At 41.3% G+C, this 25,697-nt stretch overlaps 3 protein-coding genes across 4 annotated transcripts; 1 reads left to right on the top strand and 2 right to left on the bottom strand.

Moving 5' to 3' along the window:
• Positions 1-8: 8 nt before the first annotated feature.
• ppat (phosphoribosyl pyrophosphate amidotransferase) lies at positions 9-12,522 on the bottom strand. Its single transcript, XM_086088648.1, has 12 exons — positions 12,400-12,522; positions 11,927-12,212; positions 4,818-4,884; positions 4,518-4,724; positions 3,329-3,441; positions 3,112-3,257; positions 2,941-3,013; positions 2,554-2,705; positions 2,325-2,452; positions 2,027-2,248; positions 589-709; positions 9-524 (listed from the first exon to the last, which is right to left on the bottom strand). The coding sequence occupies exons 2-12, from the start codon at positions 12,052-12,054 to the stop codon at positions 352-354; spliced, it is 1,530 nt and encodes a 509-aa protein (XP_085944774.1). The 5' UTR covers positions 12,055-12,212; positions 12,400-12,522; the 3' UTR covers positions 9-351.
• Positions 5,457-18,075, top strand: paics (phosphoribosylaminoimidazole carboxylase, phosphoribosylaminoimidazole succinocarboxamide synthetase). Of its 2 annotated transcripts, XM_086088646.1 has the most exons (14): positions 5,457-5,696; positions 7,118-7,552; positions 8,925-9,551; positions 10,273-10,350; positions 10,606-10,736; positions 12,721-12,760; positions 12,861-13,058; positions 13,893-14,071; positions 15,001-15,180; positions 15,913-16,026; positions 16,114-16,197; positions 17,084-17,264; positions 17,515-17,673; positions 17,748-18,075. In XM_086088646.1, the coding sequence occupies exons 1-14, from the start codon at positions 5,642-5,644 to the stop codon at positions 17,912-17,914; spliced, it is 2,628 nt and encodes an 875-aa protein (XP_085944772.1). In that variant the 5' UTR covers positions 5,457-5,641; the 3' UTR covers positions 17,915-18,075. The 2 variants fall into 2 exon arrangements, with proteins under 2 accessions (XP_085944772.1, XP_085944773.1); XM_086088647.1 differs by lacking the exons at positions 5,457-5,696; positions 7,118-7,552; positions 8,925-9,551; positions 10,273-10,350; positions 10,606-10,736 and adding an exon at positions 10,813-11,953 and having other exon boundaries at positions 17,748-18,065.
• LOC147166299 (GTP-binding protein REM 2-like) lies at positions 18,047-25,053 on the bottom strand. Its single transcript, XM_086088649.1, has 6 exons — positions 25,003-25,053; positions 24,823-24,883; positions 23,243-23,576; positions 23,096-23,169; positions 21,377-21,554; positions 18,047-20,180 (listed from the first exon to the last, which is right to left on the bottom strand). The coding sequence occupies exons 2-6, from the start codon at positions 24,874-24,876 to the stop codon at positions 19,885-19,887; spliced, it is 936 nt and encodes a 311-aa protein (XP_085944775.1). The 5' UTR covers positions 24,877-24,883; positions 25,003-25,053; the 3' UTR covers positions 18,047-19,884.
• Between the last annotated feature and the right edge of the window lie 644 nt (positions 25,054-25,697).

Below are 25,697 nucleotides of genomic sequence, written 5' to 3'. Positions count from 1 at the left end.
CTTTGGGGTTTCTTGGTGAATTCAGTCAATGTTTATTTCATTCCGTGTCTTCCACATGTAAGAAAACAGCATGTTAATGCAGCATATTCAGGACCACCGGGACATTGTACACAGTCACTCGTTTTAGTACAAAACTCAAAATGTTCTTAGAAAAACGAAAATCTTTGGTCGCTGGTTTGTGCGTATATATATATATTTTTTTTAAACACAAATGACCAAGATGCTCATAAAACGGAAGTTTTCTAATGCTATATTTACAAAATTAATCCAACCACTAGAGGTCAGTAGAAGCACTCAGCTGCTCTAACAAGGGGAACGTCTACACTGCAAGATGGAGGGAAACTCATCCGTTCACCACTCCAGCTCCACCGGGTACTTTCCAGTCAGACATGCGGTGCAGTGTCCCACCCTGCCACCTGACTTGCAAGTGGAGTCGATCATTTTGTTGCCCTGCATGGAGGCGATCCCCTTCTGGACCGCCGTCACCAACCCTTCTACGGTCAGGTACTGCACGCTGTCGGCACCTGAATGCAACACGGCAATAGTCGGCGGGGAGTAAAAGGAGTGGGGCTTTTTTGGGGCGCTTACCGATGTATCCGGCGATGTCCTGGAACTCGGGCTTGTTGGCGATGAGTTCCTCTTTTGTGGGAATGTTGATGCCCATGTAACAGGGAAACTTGATGGGAGGAGAAGCCACTCTGATGTGGACCTGTCGCAGAGGAGTGCGGCTCGATTCACTGTTATCATTATGGTGAAATTGGGAAATTCCAGCTCAAATTTTCAGGAAAAAATGTGCCTCATGAGGCATGCCATGGGAAACGACCCAATTACTACAGTACAAATAAGTTAGTGATGTTTTGACTGACTGAATTTCCCCATTGAAATGAAACGAAGGAATGGCTTTAAGTTGTGGGTCAAAATGACCCACTTTCAAGTTGAACAAAAAATATATTTTTGCTATGAAACTTTGCACCAACAGAAAATAAGAAATTGTTCATTTCATATTTGCAATGAAACCGCAAGTTAATGATGAGCTTTAACGATGTTTTTCGGGAGGCTTTTGGAACATTGAGCATAGCCTGGGTCAAATTGACCCATTTTAAAGTTAAGACCTACAAATACTGGATTTCGATCACATCAACAGACTAAGAAATGGTTCATTTCAACATATGAGCAAATGATTATTAACATTTGCTCATACGGGGGAACAGTTGGTTTTGGAATATTAAAATGGGTCAATTTGACCCGGCATATAAGGTAAAAAGTACAAATTAGTTTTGGGTTTTTTTCTTAATGGGAAAGAAACCTCATCAGCAGACAATGAAAGTGGTTCACTTTGACCTATTTTCATTTCAAATTGACCCGTTTTAAAGTTTAATTACTACAAGTTAGTAGTTTTTGGCAATGAAACTTCACAACAATTAAAATGGTTCATTTTGTCATAGATCCATTGCAAACTGTTTTATTATGGGCTGTAATTCATTATCAGGGCGCTTTTGAAACATTAAACACAGCCCGGGTCAAATTGACCCATTTCAAAATTAAAGAACTACAAAATACAAATGGTAATATTTCATGATAAAAACTGTTTTTATCAGGAGGGTTATTCAGTCCAGCATCCTACATTGTACTCCTTGTAGTGTGTGCTCTGGCCACCAGGGGGCAGTGTTAGACCGTTTCACACAGAGCCATATATAGAGGTGGGCCAACTGTTTCAGCAGGGTAACAAGATGGCGTCCATATGTCATGTGACCAGCAGTTGACCAATTACAGCGTGTGCTGGTCACATGACATACGGACGCCATCTTGTTACCCTGCCGATGGCCTGTTGGCCAAACTCTCTCTCTCTACGGCTCTGGTTTCACAAATGACTGTTAACTGCAGTAAGGTTTTTTCTTTCTTCAAAAGATAAAAACATATATACAGTGAGGTTGGGCCACTAGTAAATCAGAGTTGACAGCCTTAAACAGCCTAGAATTAATTTTAAGTTCGATGATCGCAAAAAAGCCCCGACAGTAGAACAAACCTCTGTGGCGCCCGCCTCCTTCAGTAGCTTAATGATGGGCGAGATGGTGTTGCCCCTGACGATGGAGTCGTCGACCAGCACGACCCGCTTGCCCGCAAAGTTGTCTGTCAGGGCGCCAAACTTCTTGGCCACGCCCAACTGCCTCAGGCGAGTGTTGGGCTGGATGAAGGTTCTCCCGACGTAGCGGTTCTTGCACAAAACTTCGATGTAGGGCAGGCCGGACTGTGACAAAAGCTTCGTTTAGAATCCAAGAGGACAATTTGGGGGCGTTTTGTCGCAGATTTGGTTACGGGCGGACCTGTTGGGCGTAACCGAGTGCGGCCGGGGTTGCCGACTCCGGTACGGTGCTGACCACGTCCGCGTCCGTCGGAGCCTCGATGGCCAACTGTCGGCCGCAGCGCTGTCTGACGGTATAGACCATCTGTCCTGTTGCATAAACAATCCGATATTATGTTCCATCCACCAGGTGCTGACATTTTGGATGTACAACTGAAAAGGGCCAAAAACAGCACAGTGTCCGCACTAACCTTCAAAAATGGAGTCCGGTCTGGCAAAGTAAACATATTCAAATATGCAGAAGGCAGGAAGGTCGCCCTCGCGACGAGGCACCACACTCAAAGACTTGACTCCGTGTCGGGATATCTGGACAATCTCTCCCGGGAGGACCTCCCTGTAATACCTGAGGGTAGACGGAGGGAGTGATCAGAAGAGGGAATAACGTCTAAAGCAGCGGCGTGTTCTTAACTTGGAACCCAGTGGCAGCAAATACAATGAAAACAGCAGAGGCCCCACAATTGAACCCTGTGGAACACCATCCCAAATTGCACATATTCGACCAACCACTTTCTTTTTTTTTTTTTTTTTTGCTCGACATATTTCTATTTTGTTTAATTCAGTACAGGTGGAAGACGTACTTGGCGCCGATGGACTGGAAGCTGCACGACTCTGATGACACGACCCAGCCCTCGGTGTCCGCCTCGCCGCCACCTGACAAACCAAAAGAGCCAATCAAGACATTATATGGACAACTGGATCAATGGACGGCTCATTTGTTGTTATCGCTTATTAGACTTGATGGCGGCTACCCGAGTTGTGCAGTTTGGAGATGGGAACCACGCGTCCGATGCAGAGGGGTCTGTTCCCGTAGGGGTCCCGCACGGCGTAAATGACGTCTTTGAACATCACCAACAGCGAGTACGACGTCGGCGTCTCCGTCATCAGATTTTTAATCCTGCAAAACAATGAGAGGACAATTTAATGGCTGGCGGAATAAAAAGCACGTCGTCACACGAGGACGCAAACCTGGCGACCCAGTTGGGTGCGTCCAGCTCCTCCTGGGGCGGAGTAAAGGCCAGCAGCTGGGTGATGAGCTCGCTGTCCGAGCTGGTGGACAGGCCCACGCCGTGACGCATCACCTGCATGTGCGTACAAACAATGCAACATGCTGGTTTTATTACCTCCACAAAGGCTCACCACTTGTTTTTATCTCAATTTTAACACTTAGTGAAGATGTCAAATGTATGCAGGTTCAAATTTGCATTTCCCCCCCGCAGTTGTTAATGTGAATTAAGCAGCAAAATCCACAAATTTTTGTCCATCTCAGGTCATTTTGCGACTTGCTGTCTACCCAAAATGTCATCACAGTTTCTCAGGGCTCAGGTAACAGCCAATCACGGCTCAGCTTCTGAAAATCACATGACCAAACTCAGAAAACAGGTGAGCCGTGATCAGTCATTACCGAAACCCGCGATGTCATTTTTAGTCGACAGCAAGTGGCAAAATGGCTGCCCCCTGAGATGGATTTGCTGCTTTAATCACATTCCACAAATGCAGTAGAAGATATTAACTCATTCACTGCCATTGACGGTTATAGACGTCAAATATTCATTTAAACTATTTCTATTAGTTTAAAAAAAAATAATCCACTTTTGTTAACGAGTATGAAAACTTATAATTTTTTATTGTACATTTAGAACAGATATACAATTTGTGATTAATCAAGAGTTAACTCATAAGGTCATGCAATTAATTACGATTAAAAAATGTAATCGCCCGACGCTCCTAATTTTTAATAATCTTTTTTTTTTTTAATCGCATCAGGCGATTAATTTTTTTATTGTAATTAATTGCATGACTTCAATAGTTAACTCACGTTTAATCTTAAATTTTACATCTGTTCTAAATGTACAATAAAAACATTTCTAGGTTTTCATACTCTTGTTAATAAAAGTGGGGGGAAAAAAAGTTAAACTAATAGAAAATAGTTCAAATGAATTTTTGACGTCAATAGCCGTCAATGGCAGTGAATGAGTTCATGTAAAGAAAGAAAACAATTCCTTTAATTACTAAACTCATACATTTTCAATGTAAACCATACAGACATACAAAAAAAAAAAAAAAGAATATGTATGTATTCTAATTTTTGGAGTATGACTTTATAAAAGCAGTAGGCATAAACACGGATTGAAATCAGCATTGATAGCCGACTGGCCTTTTTCCGCAGAGCGTGCGCATTGACCAGCTCTCCATTGTGCGCCACGGCTATCTGCCCGTGCAGCGTATCCACCACAAAGGGCTGGCAGTTCTGCAGCTCCGACATGCCGGTGGTGGAGTAGCGCGTGTGACAGATGCCGAGGTTGGCGTAGCGCAGCTTGAGGAGCGCCTCGGTGGGGAAAGCGGTGCTCACCAAGCCCATGCCCTGAAATAAATAAATGAATCACATGCAATCAATAACAGGGAGGGCGATTCAATCACCGACGGAGCTTTGATGTCTTTTGTGAGGGAATTTAACCTTGAGGGTTGTGTATGTCGGTGGACTGGCACCATCGCTTGTAACGACCCCGGCGCTTTCCTGACCCCTGAGGAGGCACAATCACACGGGTAAACGGACAGAAAATAAAAAATAAAAAATGACTACTTTCTCTCCTTTTCCTTTGCTAGACACAGAAGCAGATGAATTTACTTGATGTGATTTCCAATGCAGACAATGTAACACTTGGGCACGTTTTTTTTTTACTTTGTATTAACTGTAATAATGCCCGTCTTTCTCCCCAGGATTAAACATGCATCAACATGTGCAAGTGCAGCATTATCTGCCAAGCCTGCAGGCAAACCAGGCAGGTTTCATAAAGCGGGAAGGAAAAGCTTGAAAAGGGTTGGGGGCGGGGGCTCAGGCGCTCTTACAACAAGGAGAGCTGCTGCCTCGGCTGCACGTCTCAGTCTATTTACCAAGCTGCTTCTCAGATTACACTCGGCCCCGCCCCCTCGGCACATAGCTTAAGCCAGTGGTGAGAACGCTTTCCGGCGCGGGGGCGTTGCTTTCGGGCTTAACCGCCTGGTTGCCTAGGGAACTGAGCAGCGGAGCCAAACGGGTCGAGGGGGCGGGGCCGGGGGGAAAGCGTTTCCACGTCAGCGGGTGGGGGAGGCGGACGAGCTGGCTCTGGTTGTGGGGGTGGGACAAAGGCGGCGGCTCAGCACGAGGCTCAGAGCCGAGTCACATTTGAGCTGGTCTCGCAAGCAGAGTCTGAGGAGGCTCAGCGTCGAACGTGGCTGCGAGGACGTAGGTCGGAGCCGGGGCCTTGAAAAGCGACGAGACGCCTCAGCCAGAACACGACAATGGAAGAGGTGGAGGCACATCAAAGAGGCGTCTACATCTCCTCAGCTCCCGAAGGTAAAACTTAAGACGGTAGGGGCTTGTCAAGGGCCACGCTAACGCGCTCACCTCAATTATTGTGTTCCAAATTCATTTTCAGTAGCTATATAAAGCATTATATTCAATTGTTTTAATAAGACACACTAACATTACAGGACACATACACATTAAAGTAAATGTTTTGTAAATTTTTATTAAAACAAAAAAAAAAAGTATCCAAAGCGAGGCTTCAAAATGGTGAAAAAATCAAGCCGCTGTTTACGCTCTCAAAGACTGTGGGCGTGTCCGCTGAATGCGTTAAAACCACACCCCACTGCCAATCAAATATCACAACAGTATGTCTATACCACACCGCTACATGTTGCATCGCTAACGGTTAGCCACTGAAAGCACCGTGACGAGAGGTGCTAGCCACCAGCTAGCCCGCAAGCTAATCTCAGCGGGTTGGTCCGTCCGTGGCGTCACATCCTCATCTGGTGTTGTGTCAGTGCGCGGGTCCACATAACAGACACTTGAGGCAAAGTTAAACATTTATTAAACAGGACAGCTTCAGCCCGTGGCTCGCTACATGACTGGCGTTTGCGCACATACGTCCTGCTAGTTACCACAATGTGACCCAAATAACACAAACATACTTTTGCCACTTAACATAACAATGCTGAGCTGCTCTTGTCAATGTTTGGATCTCGCGAAGAGGCATTTCCTGGTGTCGACGTGGCTAGCTAGCTAACTGCGTGCTGTAGCGGTACAAATGGGCCATGTAAGAACAACAAAGTCACTCGCAATTGTGCCGAATAACAGCTCTGATGCGACCAAAGGCGCTCAAGTTATGATGTAGCCCAGAGTGGGCGGAACGAATGCCAAACTCCGTGTGTCATGTGGCGCCATTTTAGCTACACACAAAAAAATTTTTTAAAGATTAAAAAAAGCAAATTGACTTTTTTTTTTTTTTTTGCTCTTAAGTACATTACAAAACATTTTTTCAAAATTGACTATTTATTTGGGATTGTTAAAATACAACTAAATAACAATTAAGCAATATGTGTTACTTGGATTCGGTTAAACGGTATTGAAATTGAACGAGTTACTAAAACAAAATAGTTGTCAACTAATAGATTCATTTTGATACCACTGAAATGGTAAAAAAAAAAAACATGTTTTGCACATGCTATATTGTGCCACAATTTAGTACTACATAATGCTCAGTTGTTACGCATTTTCAGTAGTCATCTTCAATTGCCATTATTTAATCAGCAGCCAGTAAAATAGTCGATATTGACAATCAGTGGTTAACTTTAGAGGATTGGGAAATGTTGCTAAATCTCAAAACCATGTACCGACCACAGCTTTGCTACATTGTGATTTTTTTCGTGTGTGAAACATAGCCACCTATCTATCCTGGAATTCCCTACGATAACCTTCCACATTCTGAAAAACAGTTGTCCAGGTTCACCAGGGGTTCCTCGGACCGGAGGAAGGCCGCCACTGGACGGACGAAGAGGTGCGAGCGCTGCTGTGCGTCTGGGCCGACCGGCGCGTCCGGGAGAGCCTCAAGAGCACGCTACACAACAAGTACATCTTCCAGGAGATCTCCAGACAGATGCAGCACACCTTCGGCGTGGTGCGCAACTGGAAACAATGCCGCACCAAATACAAGAACCTCAAGTACGACTACAAGATGGCCAAGAGCACCCACACGGCCCGCGGCGGCCGCAACAGCCCGGGGAGGTACATGAAGTTTTTCCACGAGGTGGAAGCTATCCTGCTGGACCGCGGCCTGGAGGACGGCTCCCTGGAGATGAAGAGGATGCTGTGCGACGGGGAGAAGGCGCCGGCGGCCTCGGAAAGCGAGGTCGTCATCGAGATCGACAACTGTACGTACGACGTGTTCTTTCGTGGCCACCAGAAATGTTTGAAATTAATTTGTACCATTCAAAATATTTTTTTTGGGGGGGGAGGGGATTTCTAAACAGGGCACGGTGCAGAGTTGTCACCCTTCTTAAGTTAACTGCCTCCAATGAACTTTTTATCTCCTCCGAGGGAGTGGTGAGCAGTTAAACCGGAGGAGGAGGGAGCAAAACAAAAGACACATTGTGCAAACACAGATGCCCTTTGTTCTATTGATGTATGGGCATCAAAAAAAAAGTACTAACGGGTACTAGTTTGCCCCAAGGACAACATGAGTAGTCAAACGGTCTGTTCTAAAAATAGCTCACCAGTATTGACTGCCTAAGAAGAATTAAAACAGAAGAATGCTACTTATTTATTTATTTAAACTTAACATGGTACACATTTGTTCTGTATCACTATCAAATATTCTATATTTTGTTTAAAAAATCAAATATAGTGTGTTCAATGTGGGGGAAATGCGGTTTCTTTTTACCCAAATATATATATATTAAAAAAAGTTAATTTTAGAGTTCTAATTTAATACAGTGATACTGCGGTATTTTTTTCTCATGGTTATCATACCGTCTGAATCTAGTATCAGCCCATGCCAGCCCACAATTAAATAAACGGCAGCTATAAACTTTTAGCAAAGTGCAACATATATAGTTTGTGTTCTTTTGAGGAAAGTTCAACCGCAAAATTAATTTTTTTTGCCTTTTTGGTAAAATGCAACCGCAATAGTTTGTCTTCTTTTTAGAAAACCGCTCAATATTTTGCTTTTTTTTTTTAATGCAACCTCAATAGTTTATCGGAAAGCAATCAATATTTTAGCTTTTTTTTGTTTTGTTGTTTGTCTTCTTTTTAGGAAAACATGACTTCAATATTTTGCTTTTTTTTTGTAAATGCAACCTCAATGGTTTGCCTTCTGAGGAAACTAACAACGTATTAAGTCAGTCATATTTTAAACCGTGTGAATTATGACACACTTAAAAACAAACAATGGCATTAGTTGTTCCTTTGGCGCCACCTGAAGACTGCAACGGAGGACAATGGCATCTTCATTGGAGGCGTGCTAATATTTTTTCTCGTGCGTGATGCCGTTTCAAATGAGTTAGCGAGTCTGACGTGCTGCCCGATAGCTTATTGCTAGAATTACCTCTGATTTATTGGCCGGCTGATTGAATCTGCTGTTATTTAATTTGATTTCCTTCCACATGTGAAAACAATAAAACACGATCCTCGGCAATTCTCTCAGTTGTAAAGATAAACAAATCTATTTTTGACACCGTTTATAATGTTAAAATATGGCTTCAAAAAATTCCCGTACAATTAAGTGTCGTTTTTCTGTGCCGTCAGACGTCAACAGCGACCATTACGACATGAACGGCGACATGGATCCCAAATGGGGGGGAACCGATACCAATTCAACATCCGCGGATCCGCCCGCCGCCGACCAACTCCACGTGGTCACCGTGCCGGACTTGGGTCGGAACTGGAGCGACCAGGAGGTGCGAGCGCTGATCCAGGTGTGGTCTGACGAGCGCGTGCAACGCCAGCTGGAGAGCTCCACCAGAAAGCGGGACGTCTTCACGCAGATCTCCAACCGGCTGATGCAGCAGGGCATCGAACGCGACTGGAAGCAGTGCCACACCAAGTACAAGAACCTCAAGTACCTCTACCGCTCGTTCCAGAAGGGCAAGGCGGACGACGCCGACCCCAAGCGCCTCATGCGGTATTACGGCGAGGTGGACGCCATAATGAATCGCAGCACACGGGGCTCGCGGGCGGACCGCCGCTCGGACTTGCACCGAATTGCGATGCTGGAGCACGACGCTCATGCAATGAGTGGGCCGGAGGACAGAATGTGTCGCTCGCAGTCGGTTTCGCCGATGCGCCTTCCGCTGACGCCGCAGGAAGAACGAGGGATGAAAATAGAAAGTGGTCATCACTTGGACCAGTGGCAGCCACAGGACATTTCATTAGGTACACCTTTACTTAATCTATTTTTTTCCTTCGATTTCTTATTATTTAGTAAAAAAATTTACTATTAAAGGGGAAGTCAACTCCAATTTTTGGGGGGACAACAATATGTTCTATGCAGCCCCACTAGTCTAAATAAGGTATTCTGGGTACTACTGTGTTAGTGGAATATGAGTTAAGCAGCAAAATCCAACAGTTTTTCCTCCGTATCATAAGGCGGCCATTTTGCCACTTGCTGTCGAGTGAAAATGACATCACAGTTGCTCAGGTCTCAGGTAACAACCAATCACAGCTCAGCTTCAGAAAACAGGTGAGCTGTGATTGGCCGTTGCCTGAACCTCGGTCGACGGCAACTGGCAAAATGGCCGCCCCCTGAGATGGATAAAAAACGGCTGGATTTTGCTTCACAACTCATATTCCACAAATGTAATAGTAATCAGAATGTCATGTTTAGACTAGTGAGGCCACATATAACATATTATTGTCAAGAAATGTTTATGGTTGACTTCCCCTTTAAGTTTATGTAATCTATTTTTTCCCAATTATTTTACTTTTACTATCAGCACTTTAAAACGACCATCGCTGATATCTTAAGATGGAACCAACTATTCTACACAATTTTACATAATATGTCCCTTGTAATAGTAGTCGCTCTCCGTTGTGTACTCGTGACCTTTCAAACTCGACCTTTAAGCAAATTCTTCTTTTCTATTGTTATTTGTAGAATCGTGCGAAAGCGGCCTGCTGCGCGGCGACGCTTTGTCGACCGGCCGAGGGAGGAAGAGGAAGGCGGACGACGAAGGTTTGAAATGTGTCCGATGATTGCATAATCACTTCACATGACAGCCACAAGTCTTTGTAATTCCCGACGGGCCGACTCCCTCGAGTCCCATGATTGGCCCCATAATGAAATTAGTACGCATAGTGGTACGTTTGTCACTGTGAAAAAAAAAGGCCAGACTCACGACGCAACCACTGAAAGGAAACTTTTGCATTCATAAAAAAAAAAATAATAATACTAATAATAAATCGTGTTTTTTTTTGTTTGTTTTTACAGACCCTCTCCTGACACCAGTGAAAAAAATTGCGGACAATGTGAACATTAAAGAAGAGCAGACTCAGGTTCCAATAATAGAAGTCCTTTCAGTCTGCTCCATGGCCAACCAAGGCGCACCTCCAGAGACGCAGGTAATTATGCAAATAGTGAAAATGTCACGTTCACTGCCCAGTGAAATACGATTCAAACCAAAACGATGCAGTTATTGTAATAAAAAAATATAAGCGCAAAGGGACTTTCAAAACACCTGGTAGTTGTTAGTTAAATAGATGACGTAACACATTTGCTTGACAGTCAGAATAGTAAACTAGATTGGAATTAAGGCAATTAAAAGGTATTGTACAAATTCTATTAGGTTATTTCGAACACCCTGTATTTGTTTTGTGAGTCACCTGTAACAAAATTGATGTGGAAGTACGTTTAAGAAATGATTATTATTATAATGATATTAATGTATCTATTGTATAATGAGATCAATGTGTTACTTTTCAATGAATCAATGCCCCGCTGTCATGGTGTTCCACAGGGTTCTATATTGGGGCCCCTCCTGTTTTCATTGTATTTACTGCCCATGGGTTCCATCTTAAGAAAACGTTGGAATTATTTTCACAGTTATGCGAATGACAGTCAGATCTATGTCCCACTGAGCAAAAAGGACACTTTTTGCATTAAGGCCGCTTTTGTCCGGCCTGGAGGAAACCAAAGCCTGGATGAAGGACTATAAACAAACAACGTCTCTAGATGATTAATCGATTCTGAAACTCTACTTTGATAATTGATTAGTCGTTGATTAATTGATTTATTCTTACATCTCTAATGAAAAATCTGCTTTTGGGGTTAAAGGGAGAAGTTTCAAAGGCACCTTATGGTGATATCGACTTTAAAGTTAGCATATTCCTGTTTATTTTTTACGTTGATGCTCTGACAAAAACAAAAAAGATCAACAGTTACTCAGTACTTGAGTAGTATTTTCACTGAGAGCGAGGAGTACTTATAACTTACTTGACTCATATTCTAAAAGAGATTACTGGCTACTCTACCAATCTCTAATTTTCAATATTCATAATGGGAAGAATGTCAAACCAGTTTGAACATCGCTGACGACAAGCGCCGGTCCGTGAACGCACCTCGGCACAAACTTTTCCCACTTCTACGCTAGATAGGAACTCGTTGTCAATTTTGAACGCCAAGTTTACACAACGAGTGAACAAATAACACCGAAACTTCTTTTTCTGTGTCTTTTTTTTTTTTAAACCCCGACAACCGCACGTGCCTCGAGTGACTTCAAAAGTGTGGCCAAGATGCCTTCCGTTTACGTTACCTGTGCTGCAACGCCACAAGTCCCAGGGTGAGCACCTGAGCCACTTCCAGTTGTGTGGGCCACTCTCCGGCCGCCACGCAGCCGAACACCCCGCACTCCTCTCCAATACCGGACTCCTCGAACTCCATCTCGCCGCTGCCCTTGCACGCTAGCCCGGCGGTGGTGGAGCTGCCGCTGCTGCTGCTGGTCCCAAAGTGGCCGCGATGGCGATCAGCGCATGCGCACCCAAACTCAGCTTTCGCTACCAGAGCACGTGCCACAACAGGAGCGTGTTTCCTACAAGACGCTGCCGATTAAAACCGCAACAAAACAGCATTAAAATCAGTTAAAGGTGATAAAATAATGTCGGGTCAATTAAAAAAAAACACACACACACACAAGTTAGTAGTTTTGTAACACAGGCGCCATTACTTCAACTTCGAAAGATGTAATCAAGCATCTCGACATGTGCGATAAGTTTGTTAACAAATCACCTCAATCGAGTTAGCAGGTCGGCGGTTTTGTCGCACTGTGTCACTAAAAAGAAGAAAATGGGGAAAGTTTTCCAAAACGTTTTTTTTTTCTTGAGACCAGTTGGAGTAGGGGCGTCTCCCCTCCCACGTGTGACCAGTCCGCTCTTGTGATTGGTCCAAGTGAGTAAGTAGAGGGCCGCGATTGGCTGTCATAGCAATAAGAAACGCTCTACTTCCGTCTTGTGTTCTGCACGCCTCCGGGCTCTCATCCTCGCTTGACAACTTTTTGTCTGACAACGTTTTGTCTTGCTCACAGTCTTTTTGTGTTTGTTTTTCGTGCAGTTTAGTGTCGCGTCGAAAAGAAACATGGCCCCAACACAAGGTACAGTACAATATTTTCAATTTTGCAACTATATTTAAAATTAAAAAAATCACACCTTATAACATGGGTTCATTCCTGTTGATTTTCTTTTCTTTCTAAGAGCTGAGCATTGGCCAAAAGCTGAACGAGGGCAAGACCAAGCAGATCTTCGAGATCGTGGATCAGCCCGGACTGGTTCTGGTGCAGTCCAAAGACCAGATCACCGCCGGGAATGCAGTGAGGAAAGACCAGATGGAAGGCAAAGCGGCCATCGCCAATAAAACCACCAGCTGCGTGTTTGAACTGCTGCAGCAATCCGGTGAAAAGCCACAAAAACTACATGCATGCAATTGTACACTCTTGAGTAGTTTAATTATTAGTTCGTCATCAAAGTGAGTGAACGTTAACCTTGAACACGTAATCAAGTGGCCCAGGGAGGAAATGAGGAAAATAATTATTTAATGGCAATCACTACATTAATCTAAACTCTATTACTATTATTATACTGAACTATTATTTGATATTATATTTATGTATGTTATTCTTGACACAAAATAAAAACTCACTTTATTATTTTTTTAAAATCTGTTATATTTTAATTATTATATTTTTAATCTGTAATATTTTAATTATTTTTATCTTTTTTTTTCATTTTAGTGTTTATTTTATTACGGAGCCTACTTCCTAAATTGGTTTTATTTGTATTTATCTGTATAATTGATTTTATATTAAGTTATTTTTTTAAACACTTAACATGTTTGTTTGTTTTTTATATGGTGACCAAACTTAATCTAATGTTATCAAAAGAGTAAACCATGAGTTTGTTTCATTTTCCAGTGTTTTTTTTGTTGAGTTTTTATTATTGAAAACTAGCAATAAAAATAAATATTCGAACATCCTTATTTTAATCTACTGTAAATGACTATAATGAGCTCAATGAACAATTTGCAGAGTTGAAAGGCCACAATAATGTCATCATGTGTCAAGCGTTAGCCTGATTCTTGCGTGACTCTGCACGCTGCTTAAATTGTCTAACTAACCCATCTGCCACTCGTGAGACCATCAAATCTTGCACATGAGCGCCTTGTGACTTGTAATTGAGCCAAATCTAAGCGACGTGGTCTAATCCTCGCCCCCAAATGTGGTCTTGCAGGCATCAAGACGGCCTTCGTGAGGCAGCACTCCGACACGGCGTTCGTGGCGGCGCGCTGCGAGATGATTCCCATCGAGTGGGTGTGCCGCAGGGTCGCCACCGGCTCTTTCCTCAAGAGGAACCCGGGTGTGAAAGAGGGCTACCGCTTCTCCCCGCTCAAAATGGAGATGTTCTTCAAAGTGAGTCTGCGATGCATTTAACACGTCCCAGCATGCTTTTAAGTACGCCATCGATCAAGAATTAAAGTGCACATTATGCACCGTTTTGTCTCATGCAAATAAGCAATTGTTAACCACGCCCCTTTCTACTGCTTTGCCAGTGAAAAGTAGGTATTTTGTTACCATGACGACTGGGTTAGGGGGTGGGGACTTGTTGAGCCCCAAGTTTAAAAATCATCACCATTTTATTTTTTTAGTGGTGTTTTGAATGAAATGTTTTTAAATGAATAAGAAAAATATCAATAACAATCAGGATTATCAAGGTTTTTTTTTTTAATGCAAATAGCATGTTCCTCAAAAATGTAAAACCAAACATTTATCCAGAAAGGGGAAAAAAAAGTTGAATGTCAAGTTAATTAACGTAAATAATTGATCTGCAAATAAAAAATGAAATTATCCAGAAAAACAAGTTTCTTTTTGTGTGTGTCAAAGTTACTCCAAATTTAAAACTCAACATTTATCCAAAAAGAAACAAAAATGGATTTCAAGTTTTTTTTTTTTATGCAAAACACATTGATCTATGAATGTAAAAAAAATATATATATCAGGAAAAATTTAATTACACAAATTTTAATGCAAACCTTTAAACTAGAAATACATAAAAACTAAACAAAGCAACAATAGAGTAAAATTGTTTGTTCACTGATTGAGGCAGCACTTCATCACCAAGCTACCACTTGTCAGTTAGTAATGAAATAATCAAAATAAAAATAAAAACTTTAATACTGGCTGCTTTCTGTTTTGTCCAGTATTACATATGTCACTTGCATATAATCCATGACATGACTAACACACTAGTCATTATTGGTTTCGAGTCTCCTCAATCCTCGGCAGCATTGTGGCCTCAAAATGGCTTCTCGTTTACAAACAATCCTGCTTGTCTTCTCCAGGACGACGCCAACAACGACCCGCAGTGGTCGGAGGAGCAGCTGCTGGAGGCCAAGTTCTGCCTGGCCGGCCTGGACGTCGGCCGCTGCGAGGTGGACATCATGAACCGCAGCACGGTGGCCATCTTTGAGATCCTCGAGAAGGCCTGGGCCACGCAGAACTGCACGCTGGTCGACATGAAGGTGCGTGTGGGGATTTCAGATGCATTTTGCGCATTTTTTGTATCAGATTATTATGAAAGTGTGATGCTGATGTTTTTTTTTTTTTTTGTATGTTTGTGTAATTTTTGAATATGGGAATTATTTTGTGGGGGTGATTGCGATTATTATTATTTTTTTGGTGCTTATGTGTGATTATTTTTTTAATTTTCTTTTTTAAATGCACGTGTGATTTTTGGTGTGCGAGTGTGACATTCTTTGGTCATGGGTGGGGTATTTGCGTGGTTGCTTTGTGCGTGAGTCAAGGTTATTAAAGTTACCAAAAACTAACAAACTAAAATTGAGAACATTTTGAAAAATGCCTTAAAAAAATTTTACATTACAAAAAAACGTTACATTTATAAAATTATATTGAAAATTTCCTTCGTGCTCATCTTTGTCAATATTATACGAAAGCTTTCGGGGTTCATTTTTAATGTATGTTGATAGAGAAGTAAGGTCAAACTGTTTGAGAATTGTAGTTGTTTAAAAAAAACACAAATACTAAAAATCATAAAAATAAAAACTAATAAAATTGCTCTAAAATCAAATTAAAATTAACTGAATAAAAAAAGAAAGAAGTCAATATGAAATAATATTTATAACTATAATGAAAAAATATGTGTACTCATTTTTGTCTGTGTGAGTGAGTTGCTGCCCCCTGCTGGCAAAGTACGCTTGTGCTCTCTTTTAAATGCTCTTTGTCCGGGCTCCCAGATCGAGTTTGGCGTCAACGTGAAGACTCAGGAGATCGTTCTGGCCGATGTGATCGACAACGACTCGTGGAGGTTGTGGCCCGCCGGAGACAGAAGCCAGCAGAAAGATAAGCAGGTTACTGGTCGTCTTTTGTTTCTTCATCACTAAGAACTCGCTGACCAATTGACTTGAGTGACACAAGGACTTTGCTCCTCCCTCCAGGTTTACCGAGACCTCAAAGAGGTGACCCCTGAGGCCATGCAAATGGTGAAGAGAAACTTTGAGTGGGTCTCCGAAAGGGTCAAGGTGCGCCAAAACCTTTTTATCCTCTCTTATCAGAAGAAGCTTTTGATCTTTGTATCTTTGAATCAATTATGGTAGGCTGCATTCCAAATTGACTTTTAACTGTGTTAAGTGAATTCCAAACTGCTCAGGCATAAACAAATATTTTATCAGCGAATGTTAACTTGCTTCGGAGGTAGCTGAAATTTGCAAGTTTTCAGTGTTTGGTTACCTAATGAGGATATAATACAAAAAAGAGGCAATATAATTAAAGCAGTGCGATGTAGTGCATTTATACAGTACTGTGAACTACAAATTAAAAGAAAAAAAATCTAGACCTCCACTTTTTTTTTTCTTTTGTCAGTTTTATAGCATAGTTGCCCAAGTCATGATCGTTTTCAGAAGACAAGAAAATACTTTTGCAAGTACCTACTGTTCATAAACAGAAAATAAACATGACTTCAGCACTTATGCTATTATGCTAAGCATCTTAATACAAAATATAACTTTAAAAAATTACATATTTTAATCTTCTTTTTTTTTGTATGGTAATTTCAGTGCAAAATATTCAGCACAAGTTTAATCAAAAAAGCATGTCTCATTTAAACATGAGACATTCTTGACCCTAAAAACAATTTTATTTAACAAAATATATTTGTTTTAATTTAAATCATGTACGTATAAAAAAATTTGTGCAAATTATGTCCAATTTAAATTGGAAATTTTATGTATTTTATTCATTGCTTCATTTATTTAATAACTTGCAAAGCAATGATCTTCCGGTTTGAGTGGTTATAGCGCCACCCATTGCTTTGGCATGCACATGAAAAGTTCTACTTCTAAACAATAGTTGTGGGCTTTTGTTTTGCTGAGTAAATTAGTGGCGCTAACGGTGCCTTACTCTGCCTAGCTGCTGCTGAAGTCCCAAGCCAATGAACGGGTGGTAGTCTTGATGGGCTCCACTTCGGACGTGGCCCACTGCGAGAAGATCAAGAAGGCCTGCAACTCGTACGGGATTCCTTGCGTGCTGCGCGTCACCTCTGCGCACAAAGGCCCGGACGAGACACTGCGCATCAAAGCGGAATACGAAGGTTGGTGTATCCGAACTAACAAACACTTTTCGGTTATCTGTCATTTACATGAGTATTTATTTTTCTGTCGACGTTTTACTTTCTGCATTTGAAAGCATATCTGTACTTTTGTTATTGCTGTTTTATTGTGCCAAATATAGGAATTGGCCTGAAAAAAAATCTATCGGTCGGGCTTTAATATTGATATAGCTAATTATTATAAAACAAGTAAGTGTCTTTTTTTAACGTCATCATTTGTCTGTTTTACCAGGAGATGGCGTTCCCACAGTGTTTGTGGCGGTAGCCGGCCGTAGCAATGGCCTCGGCCCCGTGATGTCAGGTAACACAGCTTATCCCGTCATCAACTGCCCACCCATCACGCCCGACTGGGGCTCCCAGGATGTGTGGTCCTCCCTCCGTATGCCGAGCGGTGAGTCCCGCTTTGGATTTGTTCTACCTTTTTTATTAATTGCAGAGATCACTCATTGTCTCCTTTCGCCGCAGGTCTGGGCTGTTCCACTATCCTCTCCCCTGATGCGGCCGCTCAGTTTGCAGCTCAGATCTTCGGTCTGACCAATCACCTGGTGTGGTCCAAGCTGAGGGCCTCCATGCTCAAAACCTGGGTGGCCCTTAAGGTGGCTGACAAGAAGCTCCAGGCTTGCAGCCTCTGAGCCAAATGTCACAAAATCATAATCTTCATCCTTTAGCAGGCTGAGGCTGATTTAATCTCTTCTGAGCAAGAAAATCTTTAACAACATTAATCTGTGCTTCAATCATTCCATTAAAAAAATAATTTGTTAGACTTTGTAACAAAATGTCTCTGGTCTTTATTATTATTATTATCATCACGGTGCACAAAAAGCAAACATTGCAAAGCTTTTATTAATCTCTTTAGTGATAGTTTTTTTTTTTTAAATAGAGGCATGAACATAAACAATATATTTTAACGCGAAGTCAAGTTTAGAATGTTCTTTACATTATGTTTTAAAAACCCCCACTAAACTAAACACAGTAGCGTTTGTGTAATACCAATTAAAACCGCAAAATCCACTCGTTTTTATCGAGCTCAATTTTGCCACTTGCTGTCGACTGAAAATGACGTCACACATGCACCATGGCTCAAGTAACGACCAATCCAAGATCACCTGTTTTGTTTGGGCATGTGATATTCACACATTTTATGTTCCCTCTTTGTGTATAAAATTGACATTTTGAACTATGTGAAGAATTTTTTATTTTTTTTGTATAGTAAAAAAAAAAACGTTAATTCATTTTTTTCTGTATGTATTCAACAATTGAGACTGATGATTCGTTCTCATCCAGTTGCAGCATACCATCTCAACCACAAGAGGGAGCCCGTTGTCCACGTACCCTCTCTTCCAGTAGTTACCAGCCAAGGGAATGAGTCAGAACATCATGCCAGTTTGCAAAATGTAAAAAAAAAAAAACGCATCCTAATATATCACATCTCCTCATTCCTTTGCTGACATTAAACGATAGGTTAAATGACCTGTGATGTTCCAAAAATCCTGGTGCACGTGTGGGAGGGAGAGGTGGGAGGATAGCGGATGAGCGCCAAGAAAAAGAGGATAAGGAAGAAAAAGCTGCTGGCTGAAATTGCAAATGCATAACAGCAGCAGAGGAGGTAAGAGCCCCGTGACATCATCACCGCAGAGTGTGTTATGATGGCTCCGCGTCTCCTTGGCGACCGTAACGTGGCAACAATGCCTCCGCGTACAACGATGCACACTTTCCCTCATCCTCATTTTGATCTCTTTGCTTACTATTCAGTGGTTCCCCGCTTGTTCGCCATCGCCATGGATACCACAATGAGAGTAAATGAATCATCAGCGTGGTTTCCCTTCTCTCGGATGACTTTTGAGTTGCAGTCAACAGCATTGCTGCACTGCTTCCTCCTCGTAATTGATATGAACGAGGCAGGCTATTGTTAGACTAAAAAAAAAAAAAAAACTTTTATTCACATTTAACTTACACTACAGCGGTTTATTTACAGAAAAGTATTATACCTTTGAGCATTTGTTTGTACAAAATAAGTGGATAAATATAACACATGACGTGACTCTTCTATTTAGCACACAACTTAAGAAGGCGTCATTTTAAGCTTTGTCCCAATTTTTCCTTGACTTCTCTCCAACCCAATCCTGGGGCAATTACTCTATGAGCATTTGAGCAGGGGTGTGTAGACTTTTTATAACCTCTGTATCTTTATGTCTGGAGGTGGCCATGCATTAAACCAATGGGCGGTGGTAACAGTCATCTCAAGGCAATTTGGTTAATTCTGAACACAGCCTCTTCCCCAGTTCAGGGGCGTATAGATCGAGGGGCTATGGGGGCCGCTGCCCCCCCCCCCCCCCGGGTCTAGGTTTAGGCGCCTCTGATTAACCCCAAATAATGTTCTGATCTGGAGAAAGTTTTAAAATGATTTCACTTGGTTTCAGTTTTTTATATCACAAAAACCTGGCATTTGAACACAGGGGTGTGTAGACTTATTATATTGACTGCACGTGCACGTGGTGTCATCATGATAACCTGCCCCCATAAGGCAACCCTAACTCCAAAGTTTCACGTGACAAAAACAAGATTGTGCCCCCCTCCCCTACCCGATTTAGCATGGTCCTCGTCACAGGGCCCCCAGATCATGGCAGGAGCGCGACTTCTGCCGCAGGAAGCGGCCGGCGTCGCCTCGCTCGCGCTGGTAGCGGGGAACCAGGCTGGACAGGAAGCGCTTGGCGCGTGAGGTGATGCTCTCCCATTGCCCCCCGGCGCTCATGTCCTCCGGGCTGGTGCCGGGGGGCCACGGGGGCTGGCCCCGCGCCAGTCGCACCACGCTCTCCAGGAGCTCAGGGGTGCGGTGGTCCAGAGAGGCCGAAATCTCCAGGTAGAGGCAGTTGAAGAGGGCAGCGCTGGACATGGCCTCTGGGGTGAGACACATAGGAGGAGTTTTTCAGTTAACAAACCATCCCGGGTTTCAGGTTTGCGGTCCGAGTATTTCATAGATTTTTTTCTTGTAGCTATTTTGTTGGAAGCTCTTGTTTATATTGGTTGCAATTCCGCTGTCGACCATCAGATGGCGGCACACTTTTTAGTTTGATGGTATAAATTTGAAAGAAAAAGAATGAAAACAGGAAATATTTCAAGCTCAGTCGAGTTTTTGCTGAAGTAATCCTGCTTTTTACGCCAACAAAAAGTGGTGGTTGCAGGTTCATTTTGTAATGATTGTACATCTTACAGCATAATTGTTGATATATATTATGGAATGATCAGTTTGTTAATTTGTTAATATTATTTTAAAAGTGTGTTTAAAGAGCTTGAAAAACTAATCAAGTGTCGTAAATGTTATAAAAACATGCGTAAGCAATTTTTTTATTTTTATATGGCAGATTTCACATATTACAGGGGTGGTCTGGAATGTAAACCCCGCGATGGAAGGGGCATTACTGCTACTAAAACTAACATGGAAAAAAAATTGTCAATGAAATAAAATAAAAATTTGTGTTTTTAAACAAAATAACTAACTGAAGCTACATTTAACTATGATCAAAGCAAAAAGTAAAACATTTTTTTTTTAAATGTATCAAACAATTACAAAAAAAATCTCTCTAATTCATATCTTTGTTGTTGTAAACATTAATTGACCCCCCAAAAAGTTACTTTATTAATTATATTTATTAAAAAAATAATCAGCTTAATAATCATTTATCAAATTTTTTCTTTTTTACAGCCAAATATTGGAATCAACCTAAGAAAATCCATCTCAGCCCTACTATAAAAACATATTAGAAAAGATCATAAATGAGAATGTAAAGACGAAAACAACACTACACTAACACTATGACACTAATAGATGTGTTGAATGTGTGCCTTTAATGGGCGTAGCCTATCGTGCAGTCGAGTTGGGCGGCCATCTTGGCGTGACTAGTGGCCTACAGCAGATCTTTGAAAGTGTTCCGTTTTGAATTTGTGAAATCCTGGCAGAAAGTGTCATGGCGATTGTGGCTCTCCTTTCCCACTGGCGAGGGCATCACAATGCCCTAATTGCTCCATTTTATTGTTTGTTGTCGCACTATTTTTATATTAAACAGCATTAAGCGCCAAATTGAGGCACGTCTGACCTTGGTAGGTGACTTCTCGGGAGCGAACCAGGTCGCTTTTGTTGCCGACCAGGATGATGGGAGTTTGCGGCTGGGTCTCTCGCAGGAGGAGGCGAAGCTGCGCCGTGCGGTGGAAACTGCGCCGGTCGGTCACGGAGAACACCAGCACGCACACCTCGCAGCGCAACGCCGACAGATCCTGACAACACACACGGGATGAATCCCACAATAGAAAGCCAACGTGATTCGTGTTGCTTGTGGACTTGGACACCTTCGTGAAGTCATTTCACACCTCTGTGGGCAGCCCACAGACACAAACTCACGCACACACACACCTGAGTCGTGCCTGAGGGAGAGAAAAAAAAACGGATAATGAGCACTGTGGGTCGTCACGATGTGGCCGTTTGTTTTGATCCCAGGAGAAGAATTTGCAAGTTCAAACAATTATGAATTTCCCTCGCCTGCTTGTGACAGCCACTGAATGCTGTTGAGAAATTTGCAGATCTGCTTAATCAAATAGATTTCCCCCAATCAATGAATTGCTGTACTTTTTAATTTTTTTAATTTTTTAAGTTGTCAGGGGTCACCAATGTGGAGCCCGCAGGCAGCAGGCAGCCCCCAAGGATCATATGAGAAGCTCTGTAATAAAAATAGGTCACCAGTGATGGGACATTGTGATTTCTTAGGAATGTTGTCAAAGTGATCGATTCATCATCATCAAAATAGATTCATAGAAACAGTGTAGGAAAATTATATCTATTTCCTAATTAGAGTGAGAAATCACATTAATTAGCGATAACAACTTTTTTTTTTTAAAGGAAAGATGTTTTTGTAATTTATAAAAAATATTTTTTGATTGCCATTTTTATTTTGAAATGTAGACATTTTTAAATATACAAAATTAATATCATTAAGACACCGTTTTTTTCAAATGTAAAAAACCCATAAAAGTTAAAAAAATAAAACATTTATTTTAAATATATTTATTGTTAATATTTTTAACAATATTTGCAAAAAACGATTTCCTATTTTGTTGAAATGCAGAAAATGTCATCTTTATTTAAAAAGACACAATTTAATCAATTTAAAACATTTACATTTTGAATAAAAACAAATTAAAGAAAATATTTTTAAATATTTAGATTATTTAAAAATAATAAAATAATCTCAATTTCAAATGTAGACAAATATTTAATTAGAGAAATTAGACACTCTAACATTATGATAAAAATAAAATAATACAACTATTTAACATAAATTTGTTTTGCACAAAACAAAAAAAAATTGTCATTTTATTTAACAAAATTTGTGACCCAAATAACTGTATTTTTTAATTCAGATATGTTTTAATATTTTGTCATTTTTGTTTGAATTTAGATCACACATTTATTTAGATTTATTTACACTATTTATCATTTTTAATATATATATATTTTTATTACTGTAAATATATATGTTATATATTTTTTTAAATAGCGCTAATAAAAAAAGTTTTGGAAAAATATATTTATTTATAATTTTTTAAAAATCCATCCATCCATTTCTGTAAACTATATTTTTCTAAATATGGAAAAATATTGTTTATTTATTTTCAGGCAGGAACCATTTCAAAATAAAAGACACTCTTTGTTGTCCAGTGACAAAACATTCATTTTATAACCAGAATAAATACATTTAGTGTCTGTATGAACTGTACACAGAATGATGAGGAATAAGAAAGTATGTTTGTGTTTGCCTCACATGTCTCCAGTTGTCATAGATAAGGATGGCGCTCTCCTCCTCGTCCACGGTGACGGCGCTCACGTGACCCTCCCCTGAGGACAACGAGAGCGCAGGTTAGCCTTGAGAAGCACTCTGGGCCGCCCCCGAACGAGCAAAACCAACAACCGTCCGAATCCACCGACGCCGTCCGGTCTACGTCCCCCGCCAGGGCGAAGGCCAGCGACGACTTCCCCACGCCGTTCTGCCCCAAGAGGGCTATCCTCAGAGGGCCGTCGGGCCTGCCCTCCGCCTCCGCCTGCTCCGCCGCCGTCGGCGGTGCCTGGTCGTCCGGGGCCAGGCTGACGCGGATGGGCGGCGAGGAGGAGACTCCGCAGGCGGCGTCCGAGGACCACTCGCAGTCGTCATGCACGGCCTCTTCCCGCCGGAGTTGGTGCTTGATGGGCAGCGGCGTGCTGCCTCGGCGCACGGTCGGCGTGCTGGACAGGGTCATGGGGTCACGCTGGAAAGCATGTTGGAAGTTTTGGCACGGGAAACGCTTTTTTGCTAAACTAAGTGGGCGTTCAAACCATGAACGCCTTTCTTTGAGGCTTCGCAAGGGAATTATTTTTGCTTGCCAAATGAGTCAGAACAAAAAAAAGGTAGCAGCCTAGTATTGTAAAAAGAAAATAGAATTTTGAATAATTAAAAATACAAATATATAATACTTTAAGGAATGGCAATTTGAACACAAACAGAAAATATAACAACACTCAGACATATATTCTTTATCCTCTGCACAAAACTACTACTATTAAAGTAGATTACTGAGTCACTTAATATATTATAGTGCCACCCAGTGGCCAGAAGGAACTACAATGTGGTCAACTAATCGGAATGCAAAACTTTGATTATTTTTATGACAGTAAACCATCGTCCATCTATCGTGGGGGTTACGTTGCAGACCACAAAATAGAATCCACAATATAGAAATAATTAAAAATAATTTAAAATGTAAATTGACAGAGAGTAATTGAACTGTGTTCTTATCTCTCTGTGTTTACAGTAAACAATCCCTTTTTTCCAAACTAACAATCATCTGACAACATACATCAATAATTGTGCACAAAGATGTTTATTATTCTACAAACCTACAGCCGTCACTTTCTGTAGGAGTAAAAGGCAGGATTACAGAGGATATAACGTTTAGTAAACTTAAGCAAGAACTAGGCTGTGCATTAAATACTTCCTGTTTTCACTCTTCTTCTCTCAAATTTAATGTCAAACATAATGATGTGCTACCATCTAGTGGTCGACAGTAGAATTACATCCAAAATAAACAGGATGCAGAACAAAATAACAGTGGAGCCCCACATATTTATCATTTGTTTGTGGATTTACCTATTTCATTTTTTTCCAAATTTCATTTTTTTTGTCATGGAAATATATTGTATTACTGAATGTTTAGGAGTGATTTTTGAAGAATAAAAAAAAATAATCCCTATTTTTTATTTTTGAAAATTCCCTCCCCTCATTTCTTGTGGAAATATATTACATTATTACTTTACATTATTACTACATGTTTATTAGACTTTTCACAAAATAGTGGGGCCACAAATTTGGAATCTGTATGTGAAAATAAAGTAGTCTGTGCTATTTTCCATATTAAAAGATACATTCCAATTTTTGGGGGGGATTGCTTGGGGAGGCATTAACACAGACACGTGACACACGCACACGAGTAGCAACTAATTGACTGGCTTCTATACCTTGAGTGGGTCCTCCTCGGTCTTGAGTCCGTCTTGGGGCACATCTGTCGGCATCTGCAAGCTGAGACACGACGCTGGATGAGGACTCGGATGGGGGAAACTGGGGAAAAGACACAATCCAAAAAGCCCCCAATCGTCCCCTTCATCCACTCACTCACTGAGCACCTGAGCCCTCCTCACCTGTCACGCGGCTCTCTGCAACTACTACAACAAGACGATGGGAGCGCTCTCTCTCTCTCTCTCTCTCTCTCTCTCTCTCTCTCTCTCTCTCTCTCTCTCTCTCTCTCTCTTCTCGTTGACCTTCTCGTGTCAGTGCTGGAATGTAACCGCTAGAGGGCAGCAAAGCACAACGTCTTCATGATGAATAGGATCAGGCATTTTTTCCCTACAATATTATGACTTTCTGTGCAAATTTGTACTAAAACAGTTGTGATATGAACAATGCTGCAAGATTTGGCATCAGCATACATTACAAGGCGAAAAAAATAAATGTCAAATGTTTTTTTTTAAATTTTCTGCACATTATGTTGTGCTATTTGTTAAATTCTTGGTCATACTATTTTTATTTACTTTCATCCGCTAATGATTCTAAAATGTTGCAAATTTCCCCACTATGTGGCTCATAAAGATTATTTTATAGTATCTGATGGCATATTATTTTTAACAATTAAATATAAATTTTCCTATTTTGGGGGGAATAAAGTCAGAATTTTACAATATTTTTTATTTTATTTTATGATACTAGATAATATTTATAATAATATTATTTTAAGAATAAAATCACAATATTAAGGCGTTTGCATCCGGTGTGTAACTCCCCACTTGGCCAAAAGACTCCACAACTACTGTAAATGATTCAATAAACTGCAGTAATA

Source organism: Leptonotus elevatus, chromosome 11 (assembly GCF_054856555.1).
Source record: "Leptonotus elevatus isolate MCC_2025b chromosome 11, RoL_Lele_1.0, whole genome shotgun sequence".
Taxonomy (NCBI): domain Eukaryota; kingdom Metazoa; phylum Chordata; class Actinopteri; order Syngnathiformes; family Syngnathidae; genus Leptonotus; species Leptonotus elevatus.
Note: the sequence above shows the minus strand (reverse complement) of the source record. Positions and strands in the feature narration are given on the sequence as shown.

Coding starts and splice junctions, on each gene's coding strand:
- LOC147166299 (XM_086088649.1), bottom strand. CDS start 24,876: ATGCCGACAGATGTGCCCCAAGACGGACTCAAGACCGAGGAGGACCCA. Junction 21,555..23,095: donor TCTATGACAACTGGAGACAT/GTGAGGCAAACA, acceptor GTGTGTTGTCAG/GATCTGTCGGCGTTGCGCTG. Junction 20,181..21,376: donor CCGAGAAGTCACCTACCAAG/GTCAGACGTGCC, acceptor GTCTCACCCCAG/AGGCCATGTCCAGCGCTGCC.
- paics (XM_086088646.1), top strand. CDS start 5,642: ATGGAAGAGGTGGAGGCACATCAAAGAGGCGTCTACATCTCCTCAGCT. Junction 14,072..15,000: donor AAATGGAGATGTTCTTCAAA/GTGAGTCTGCGA, acceptor TGTCTTCTCCAG/GACGACGCCAACAACGACCC. Junction 15,181..15,912: donor GCACGCTGGTCGACATGAAG/GTGCGTGTGGGG, acceptor CCGGGCTCCCAG/ATCGAGTTTGGCGTCAACGT.
- ppat (XM_086088648.1), bottom strand. CDS start 12,054: ATGGAGTTCGAGGAGTCCGGTATTGGAGAGGAGTGCGGGGTGTTCGGC. Junction 4,725..4,817: donor CGACATACACAACCCTCAAG/GTTAAATTCCCT, acceptor TATTTATTTCAG/GGCATGGGCTTGGTGAGCAC. Junction 2,706..2,940: donor TTCCAGTCCATCGGCGCCAA/GTACGTCTTCCA, acceptor GTCTACCCTCAG/GTATTACAGGGAGGTCCTCC.